This window comes from Rana temporaria, chromosome 1 (genome assembly GCF_905171775.1).
Source record: "Rana temporaria chromosome 1, aRanTem1.1, whole genome shotgun sequence".
NCBI classification, from domain to species: Eukaryota; Metazoa; Chordata; class Amphibia; order Anura; family Ranidae; genus Rana; species Rana temporaria.
In genome coordinates this window covers 128,517,826-128,528,425 of record NC_053489.1, presented here as the reverse complement: position 1 = coordinate 128,528,425, position 10,600 = coordinate 128,517,826, and the positions used below count along the sequence as shown (strand labels likewise).

General features: G+C 42.4%; 2 protein-coding genes across 2 annotated transcripts; one reads left to right on the top strand and one right to left on the bottom strand.

The window, feature by feature from the left end:
* Positions 1 to 3,363: 3,363 nt before the first annotated feature.
* On the bottom strand, positions 3,364 to 7,721 carry LOC120935946 (protein ANTAGONIST OF LIKE HETEROCHROMATIN PROTEIN 1-like). Its single transcript, XM_040348016.1, has 3 exons — positions 7,328 to 7,721; positions 5,471 to 5,572; positions 3,364 to 4,240 (listed from the first exon to the last, which is right to left on the bottom strand). Exons 1-3 carry the CDS (start codon positions 7,525 to 7,527, stop codon positions 3,364 to 3,366), a joined length of 1,179 nt encoding a protein of 392 aa, XP_040203950.1. The 5' UTR covers positions 7,528 to 7,721.
* Positions 4,282 to 5,397, top strand: LOC120931380. The gene is made up of 2 exons (XM_040342764.1): positions 4,282 to 4,429; positions 4,521 to 5,397. Exons 1-2 carry the CDS (start codon positions 4,416 to 4,418, stop codon positions 5,137 to 5,139), a joined length of 633 nt encoding a protein of 210 aa, XP_040198698.1. The 5' UTR covers positions 4,282 to 4,415; the 3' UTR covers positions 5,140 to 5,397.
* Positions 7,722 to 10,600: the final 2,879 nt, after the last annotated feature.

Below are 10,600 nucleotides of genomic sequence, written 5' to 3'. Positions count from 1 at the left end.
CTAACCCTAATCCCACTCCTCCATGCACTATACCACTAACCCTAATCCCACTCCTCCATGCACTATACCACTAACCCTAATCCCACTCCTCCATGCACTATACCACTAACCCTAATCCCACTCCTCCATGCACTATACCACTAACCCTAATCCCACTCCTCCATGCACTATACCACTAACCCTAACCCTAATCTCACTCCTCCATGCACTATACCACTAACCCTAACCCTAATCTCACTCCTCCATGCACTATACCACTAACCCTAACCCTAATCTCACTCCTCCATGCACTATACCACTAACCCTAACCCTAATCTCACTCCTCCATGCACTATACCCCTAACCCTAATCCCACTCCTCCATGCACTATACCACTAACCCTAATCCCACTCCTCCATGCACTATACCACTAACCCTAATCCCACTCCTCCATGCACTATACCACTAACCCTAATCCCACTCCTCCATGCACTATACCACTAACCCTAATCTCACTCCTCCATGCACTATACCACTAACCCTAACCCTAATCTCACTCCTCCATGCACTATACCACTAACCCTAACCCTAATCTCACTCCTCCATGCACTATATTCCTAACCCTAACCCTAATCTCACTCCTCCATGCACTATACCACTAACCCTAACCCTAATCTCACTCCTCCATGCACTATATTCCTAACCCTAACCCTAATCTCACTCCTCCATGCACTATACCACTAACCCTAACCCTAATCTCACTCCTCCATGCACTATACCACTAACCCTAACCCTAATCTCACTCCTCCATGCACTATACCACTAACCCTAACCCTAATCTCACTCCTCCATGCACTATACCACTAACCCTAACCCTAATCTCACTCCTCCATGCACTATACCACTAACCCTAACCCTAATCTCACTCCTCCATGCCCTATACCACTTACCCTAACCCTAATCTCACTCCTCCATGCACTATATTCCTAACCCTAACCCTAATCTCACTCCTCCATGCACTATACCACTAACCCTAACCCTAATCTCACTCCTCCATGCACTATACCACTAACCCTAACCCTAATCTCACTCCTCCATGCACTATATTCCTACCCCTAACCCTAATCCCACTCCTCCATGCACTATATTCCTACCCCTAACCCTAATCCCACTCCTCCATGCACTATACCACTAACCCTAATCCCACTCCTCCATGCACTATACCACTAACCCTAATCCCACTCCTCCATGCACTATACCACTAACCCTAATCCCACTCCTCCATGCACTATATTCCTACCCCTAACCCTAATCTCACTCCTCCATGCACTATACCACTAACCCTAACCCTAATCTCACTCCTCCATGCACTATACCCCTAACCCTAATCCCACTCCTCCATGCACTATACCACTAACCCTAATCCCACTCCTCCATGCACTATACCACTAACCCTAATCCCACTCCTCCACGCACTATACCACTAACCCTAATCCCACTCCTCCATGCACTATACCACTAACCCTAATCCCACTCCTCCATGCACTATACCACTAACCCTAACCCTAATCTCACTCCTCCATGCACTATACCACTAACCCTAACCCTAATCTCACTCCTCCATGCACTATACCACTAACCCTAACCCTAATCTCACTCCTCCATGCACTATACCACTAACCCTAACCCTAATCTGACTCCTCCATGCACTATACCCCTAACCCTAATCCCACTCCTCCATGCACTATACCACTAACCCTAATCCCACTCCTCCATGCACTATACCACTAACCCTAATCCCACTCCTCCATGCACTATACCACTAACCCTAATCCCACTCCTCCATGCACTATACCACTAACCCTAATCTCACTCCTCCATGCACTATACCACTAACCCTAACCCTAATCTCACTCCTCCATGCACTATACCACTAACCCTAACCCTAATCTCACTCCTCCATGCACTATATTCCTAACCCTAACCCTAATCTCACTCCTCCATGCACTATACCACTAACCCTAACCCTAATCTCACTCCTCCATGCACTATATTCCTAACCCTAACCCTAATCTCACTCCTCCATGCACTATACCACTAACCCTAACCCTAATCTCACTCCTCCATGCACTATACCACTAACCCTAACCCTAATCTCACTCCTCCATGCACTATACCACTAACCCTAACCCTAATCTCACTCCTTCATGCACTATACCACTAACCCTAACCCTAATCTCACTCCTCCATGCACTATACCACTAACCCTAACCCTAATCTCACTCCTCCATGCCCTATACCACTTACCCTAACCCTAATCTCACTCCTCCATGCACTATATTCCTAACCCTAACCCTAATCTCACTCCTCCATGCACTATACCACTAACCCTAACCCTAATCTCACTCCTCCATGCACTATACCACTAACCCTAACCCTAATCTCACTCCTCCATGCACTATACCACTAACCCTAACCCTAATCTCACTCCTCCATGCCCTATACCACTTACCCTAACCCTAATCTCACTCCTCCATGCACTATATTCCTAACCCTAACCCTAATCTCACTCCTCCATGCACTATACCACTAACCCTAACCCTAATCTGACTCCTCCATGCACTATACCCCTAACCCTAATCCCACTCCTCCATGCACTATACCACTAACCCTAATCCCACTCCTCCATGCACTATACCACTAACCCTAACTCTAATCTCACTCCTCCATGCACTATATTCCTACCCCTAACCCTAATCTCACTCCTCCATGCACTATATTCCTACCTCTAACCCTAATCTCACTCCTCCATGCACTATACCACTAACCCTAACCCTAATCTCACTCCTCCATGCACTATACCACTAACCCTAACCCTAATCTCACTCCTCCATGCACTATATTCCTAACCCTAACCCTAATCTCACCCCTCCATGCACTATACCACTAACCCTAACCCTAATCTCTCTCCTCCATGCACTATATTCCTAACCCTAACCCTAATCTCACTCCTCCATGCACTATACCACTAACCCTAACCCTAATCTCACTCCTCCATGCACTATACCCCTAACCCTAATCTCACTCCTCCATGCACTATACCACTAACCCTAACTCTAATCTCACTCCTCCATGCACTATACCACTAACCCTAACCCTAATTTCACTCCTACATGCACTATACTTCTAAACCTCATACACCGTTATTCCAAAATATCCTTCATCACATAGTAATTACATAATTTTAAATTGGATTTACTGTATTTAATAGAAATGAATCAAAATAATGTTTCAACAATGATTTTATTTATGCATATTGCTTCCTGTCATTTCAAAGTATGAAGATAATATTTTCCAGAACAGTACAGTATAATATTATGAAAGTTAGATCATGTTTTCTTGCCAACTGAGTGCACCAGCTGAACTCATGAAGTAGTCTGCAAAAGTGTCTCTAATAGTGAATCCCACCATAGGTCCACGTACATGCAGAAACTCAGCAGGTTCAATATTATGTGACAGTGTATCCTCAAAATTTACTCCATCCCTCTCTCTTACCAAATTATGTAAAATACAAGCAGCCTTGATTACCTTACATGCGTTTTCTATTTTAAGGTTAATTGGTTTTAGAAAGATTTGCCACTTGTTGGCCAGTATACCAAAAGCACATTCTACAAGTCTACGTGCTCTACACAGTCTATAGTTGAAGATCCTCTTTCGATTATCTAAATTTCTCTGAGAAAATGGTTTCATGAGATGTTCATGAATAGCAAAAGCATCGTCTGCTACAAATACATAGGGCATTTTAGGTCCCTCTGTACCTGGCAGTGGTCGATTATCAGGTAAATCCAACTCATTAGAAACAAGCCTTTTCCCAAATGTACTACGTTGAAAGACAGCAGAGTCTGCATTGCTCCCAAATGATCCTATATCAACAAAAATGAATTTATAATCTGCATCAACCACAGCCATTAAAACAACTGAAAAATACTTCTTATAATTATAATACTGGCTACCGCTATGACATGGTTTTATTAGTCTAATATGTTTTCCATCAATAGCCCCTAAACAGTTCGGAAAGTTTGTCTTGTTCCAAAAAGCCTTGGCAATATCTTCCCATTTTTCTTTATTTGGAGTAGGCATAAAAGATCTTCTCAGCTTCCAGATTGCATCACATGTATCCTGCACAATCTTACTTATGGTTGAAATCCCTAGGCGAAATTCGTATTGCAGTGAGGAGTAGGTATTTCCTGTTGCAAGATATCTGAAACAAATATCATTTTATATTTCAGTGAAACTCGTTAAAAAAAAGATGGAAGGCCTTAAGAGATAACTTTAAGCGGGAATTATTAAAACAACAGCAGACTAAAAGTGGTTCTGGATCCAAAAAAGGACGAATTTATTGCCACTACTTAGAACTAGAGTTTTTAAAACCAGTGATGGAAGAGAGACAGTAAGTAATAAATAATAAGTAATAAAGTTTATTTTCCTTGAAAATATGATTTTCTTTTAAATTTTTCTAATCACATTTTTTTTATTTTAAGAACTGAAAACAATTTCACCAGTGATAGTGAAGATGAGGTAATTTCGCAAACTCATGGGTCTACTTCACAAGAAAATCACCAATTTGAAGAGGATGTGGATTTGGATGACAGAGAGACTCCATTGCCCCCACGAAAAAACACCATGAGATCAAAAAATAATAAAAAGAGGGACACTCAAGATTTTATAGATGTAGTTAAAAACCTGATCGAAACCAACAAAGCGGAGAATAATGAGATCACATCCTTCACAAAAAGCCTGGCTCCGCACATCACAGAAGTTCGAAAAGATTTACAGTGTGATCTAATGATCGATATATTAAAAATTATTAAAGATTATCAAATAAAAAGTAATTGCGCTCCTGCTGTACACAGCCATCCCATGCCGAACCAAAGCCAGCCATTTAGGCCGAGTAACCAATGGGAGGGTTCTGGCTTTAGACCAATCGCAAATCCCCAATTCAACAACAGATATTCGGCCCCTTATGATATGCCCCATACTTATCATATGGAACATCATAATACTCCTCCTCTCCCTCCTCCTCCTCCTCCCACTACTCCTCAGGCAGGCAGCAGTAGGGAGGATATTAACTCACGCCCCTATTACCACGACCTTGGTTAGGTTAAAATTTTTGTTGGATTTGTTATTGAAATATTTTGTTTACAATATTGATAAATATTGCCCGGTCTTTCTATGTTAATGGTTCATGCGAGATATTCTCCAAGTTAACAGTTTAGTTCATAAAAGATAGTTGAAAAGTGTAATGTTCATTATTAAAGAATTATATGAGAAACGTTTTCTAAATAATATATTGTATTATAAAATTCCATTCCAAAAAAGTTGTATATTTGTTATTTAAAATAAAATTATATACATTGATTTTGCCAGAGAAAGCTTTGTTCTATTTTTATGTTGCGTGAATGATATAATGATTGTAAAGGAAAACCCATACCTCAGTGTTATAAGTAGACGTTCACATGGTGTTATAGCTTCTCTACAGTTTGTATCATCTCTCAACAACGCAGGTCTTAGCAGATATAGAAGATAGTCAAACCTTTGGAAAAGAATTACTATTTTTGTTATAAAAAACACAAAATTGGTTTATTAGAGTATAAAAAATAGGAGTGAGATTAGGGTTAGTAGTATAGTGCATGGAGGAGTGAGATTAGGGTTAGGGTTAGTGGTATAGTGCATGGAGGAGTGAGATTAGGATTAGGGTTAGTGGTATAGTGCATGGAGGAGTGAGATTAGGGTTAGGGTTAGTGGTATAGTGCATGGAGGAGTGAGATTAGGGTTAGGGTTAGTGGTATAGTGCATGGAGGAGTGAGATTAGGGTTAGGGTTAGTGGTATAGTGCATGGAGGAGTGAGATTAGGGTTAGGGTTAGTGGTATAGTGCATGGAGGAGTGAGATTAGGATTAGGGTTAGTGGTATAGTGCATGGAGGAGTGAGATTAGGGTTAGGGTTAGTGGTATAGTGCATGGAGGAGTGAGATTAGGGTTAGGGTTAGTGGTATAGTGCATGGAGGAGTGAGATTAGGGTTAGGGTTAGTGGTATAGTGCATGGAGGAGTGAGATTAGGGTTAGGGTTAGTGGTATAGTGCATGGAGGAGTCAGATTAGGGTTAGGGTTAGTGGTATAGTGCATGGAGGAGTGAGATTAGGGTTAGGGTTAGTGGTATAGTGCATGGAGGAGTGAGATTAGGGTTAGGGTTAGTGGTATAGTGCATGGAGGAGTGAGATTAGGGTTAGGGTTAGTGGTATAATGCATGGAGTAGGATTAGGGTTAGTGGTATAGTGCATGGAGGAGTGAGATTAGGGTTAGGGTTAGTGGTATAGTGCATGGAGGAGTGAGATTAGGGTTAGGGTTAGTGGTATAGTGCATGGAGGAGTGAGATTAGGGTTAGGGTTAGTGGTATAGTGCATGGAGGAGTGAGATTAGGGTTAGGGTTAGTGGTATAGTGCATGGAGGAGTGAGATTAGGGTTAGGGTTAGTGGTATAGTGCATGGAGGAGTGAGATTAGGGTTAGGGGTAGGAATATAGTGCATGGAGGAGTGAGATTAGGGTTAGGGTTAGTGGTATAGTGCATGGAGGAGTGAGATTAGGGTTAGGGTTAGTGGTATAGTGCATGGAGTAGGATTAGGGTTAGTGGTATAGTGCATGGAGGAGTGAGATTAGGGTTAGGGTTAGTGGTATAGTGCATGGAGGAGTGAGATTAGGGTTAGGGTTAGTGGTATAGTGCATGGAGGAGTGAGATTAGGGTTAGGGTTAGTGGTATAGTGCATGGAGGAGTGAGATTAGGGTTAGGGTTAGTGGTATAGTGCATGGAGGAGTGAGATTAGGGTTAGGGGTAGGAATATAGTGCATGGAGGAGTGAGATTAGGGTTAGGGGTAGGAATATAGTGCATGGAGGAGTGAGATTAGGGTTAGGGTTAGTGGTATAGTGCATGGAGGAGTGAGATTAGGGTTAGGGGTAGGAATATAGTGCATGGAGGAGTGAGATTAGGGTTAGGGTTAGTGGTATAGTGCATGGAGGAGTGAGATTAGGGTTAGGGTTAGTGGTGTAGTGCATGGAGGAGTGGAATACATTAGGGTAATGTTTAGCTGTATTGGGCATGGAGAAGTGGGATTAGCATGCTTTGAGGGGTAAGATTAGGAAATGTAATGGGCAATGAGATTTGTTGGGTTTAGAACTTTTAGTCATGGAGGAGTGGAGTAGATGTATCATGCATGGACGGGTAGGACTAGGAGGGGTGGGGGACTGCCGGGACTGTCATTTGGAGTGTCAATATAAAACTAGGAAATACTTACGTCGCAATGGTCATTCGTGTGTAATTTCGAAATTTCTCAGGGTGCTCTCTCAGGTCATGATAGAGTAGTGAAAATTGACCTCTATCTGAGTGCAATTGATAGATGGGATGAACCCAAAAGCGACGTTGTGACCTCTGTTGTTTAAGACAATGTACCCAAGCATGTAGTACAAATAACAACAGCAGCTCATGAAACTCCATCTTCTCCAAGGTCCTTCTTCCTTGACGATAAACCAGGAAGTAAACAGGATGTGATGTAATGGGGTATGTCTATTAGCTGACGCTAACGCGGTAAAAACGCGGTAAAAACGCTATTAAAACGCATGGGCGTTAGCGCTAATATTAGCGCAAACGCGGTAAAAACGCGGTAAAAACGCGGTAAAATCGCGGTAAAAAACCATAGCGTTTTACCGCGTTTTCTCAACGCCTCAGTGTGAAACCAGCCTTACTTTGCCAGTCTTACGGTTATCAGAAAAAAACAGTGAGGCTGAATTAGCTCAGCATGAACACAGAGTGATAAAGACCTGACAGAGAAACTTAAACCTGACAGAGGTACTGGCGCCTCTCTATTCCATCCAAAGTGGTTGGCTAGAGATGCACATTAAAAAAGGAAAATCCTCTCAACTGGCGGGACCCTCAAGGGTTGCTCATTGGTGGCCGGTCGCTGGCTGACTGCTGTCCTTGGTTTCCAATAGTCACTCTGGTATGTATTTCTTGGCAATGATGTTAACAACATGTCACCTGAAAGTTGTACATACAGTAGTTGTTTGCAAAAACGTGTATACGATGTCTAACATATATGTATTCCATTGTAGAATTTATGGTCGCAAACCTTTGTTCCCCCTGAAGAAAACCGCAAATATATAAAAGGTCAAAACGCGTTGGGGCCATGCGTCCATAGTAATTATTTTTAACGATGTACTGACTGTTACCGTTACATCCAAATTCCACAAGACCATTCTGATGATAATCAGCTCAGAGTGAATTGTTTGCTCACAGTGGTGGATCACTAATTTTAAAGAATTTCCTTAACTTTGTCATTGTCATTAAAAGCTGGGTTTGCTAAATGGACTATTCGTTTTTCTCTTGTTAAGTTTGGTTGGAGCCCTGCTTTAAATTTTACCTACAAGCACAGAATAGTAAAAGTAAGTTGATTTCTGAAAACCTTACATCATTACTTCTATCATTTCCCAAAGTAAAAACATTACATTTTATGTAATAAAAACATTAATAATATAGTATACTACTAACAACAACGTTTATTAAAAATGTATCAGGCCTTCCAACTTGAAAGTGCAGTAGCACGTGGCTTATTAATAAGCATAGTGTTACGCTTTGATTTATTGTCCTACGTGCCCATACTGTACAATTTCTAGATTGGCAGTTTTAATAAAAACAAGCAAATTAGAGCAGATATATCTTCCCACTATCTTACACTAATTATTCATGTTGTAATGACAAATTAATTATTTTTGCAACACAAAATGCATTCATCTAAGTGAGCAATCATGTTGTTTCATTAAGAGAAGAAAACACAAAACAATTTTCTTTTCTATAGATAAATCCTATAGCAAGGTACTCACATTGGAACTGTTATTATCATCACAATGCTACAGTATCTGAAATTAGGTTTACAGTTCATATTAGTCTCAATTGGATTAAAAGCACTTTAATTTAAATCCCAATAACATAATTAGCTTTTCTTTGTTACACAGCGTGAATGTCTCAAGGTAATATTAGCAGTGCATTGATGTTCAGTTGAAGATTAAGACATTAAAGTTTCATTTACAATGGCTTGCAGTGGATATAAATTTACATTAAGTGACTTTCTGCACTTTGCTTTGAATTATAAATGCTTTATAACATATTGAATAGAGATGAGCTCGATGTTCAAGTTGAACATCAAACAATATGGGGCGTTTGTGGGAAATTAGTTAGTTAGTTGCAGTGTATTTGATATCTATATACAGTCAGTCTAGTATATATATAGGGCCGGCCCTATGATGGGACCGGGGGTATCATGGTACCAAGTAGGGGGAGGGCAAACTGATGCCCACCAGCCAGCCTGTTCTGCCCGCTCCGCTGCCTATGAGGAGCCCGGCACTGCTGCCTGTGAGTGTGAGGACACTCGTACCCCGGGGGAGCAGTCAACGAGTGAGCGGGCAGGCGCTGCTGCCTGTGAGTGTGAGGACACTCGAAGCCCGGGGGGGGGAGCGGTCAACGAGTGAGCGGGCAGGCGCCGCTGCCTGTGCGTAATGTGTGGCAGGTGACGTTCTGGCAAGTGACAATCCGCAATGTGTGGCAGGTGACGTGTCAAGTGACAATCCGCAACGTGTGGCAGGTGACGTGGTAAGTGACAATCCGCAACGTGTGGCAGGTGACAATCCGCAACATGTGTCAAGTGAGAATCTGCAACATGTGGCAAGTGACAATCTACAACGTGTGGCAAGTGACAATCTGCAACATGTGGCAAGTGACGTGGCAAGTGACAATCCGCAACATGTGGCAAGTGACAATCCGCAACATGTGGCAAGTGACAATCCGCAACGTGTGGCTAGTGACGTGGCAAGTGACAATCTGCAACGTGTGGCAAGTGACAATCCGCAATGTGTGGCAGGTGACGTTGTGGCAAGTGACAGCCCAGCGATCCAATGAGTAAGGAGAGAGATAAGCCGAGAGCTGTGACTGACAGTCTACAGCTCTCTGCTCACAGAGCTTTGAAAACCGAGTGATTGGTGATGTTTGATCGCTTGGTTTTCAGTGTAGAGGTGTCTGGGGACAGATGCAGCATCGGTCCTCATGTTTTCTTCCCCCTGAGTAAGACACGTGACCCTGTGTCGACACACATTAGGGAGGGGCAGGGGCGGTGATGGCACCCGAACCCAGTGTGGAGTCAGCAACCCGCAGGGAGCTGCTGTGGCTTGTGCGAATGAACAGAGATATTATACAGAGCTTTTAGCGTGTATAGCCTGGTGCACTGGAAGCATCAGGTAAATGTGGTTACCCAATTTGTCTGTGTTTTCAAATAAAGCAGGAGTTTTTTTTAAGGTATAAGCACTATTGGAGTTTTTTCTCTGCATCAGCTCATTGCTGGATTTTTTACTTAGTTTGAAAAACCTCTTCTTGGAAGTACAGTACAAGACACAGGCTCAATTAATCAGACATTGGGTAATATGCAGCCACCTTCAGGTTATAGGACACAGGCAAACAGGACAGCCATTTTAACCTTCCCCAGTCACAGCAATCCCCAGTTCTGTAGCAATTAGTAAGAGGC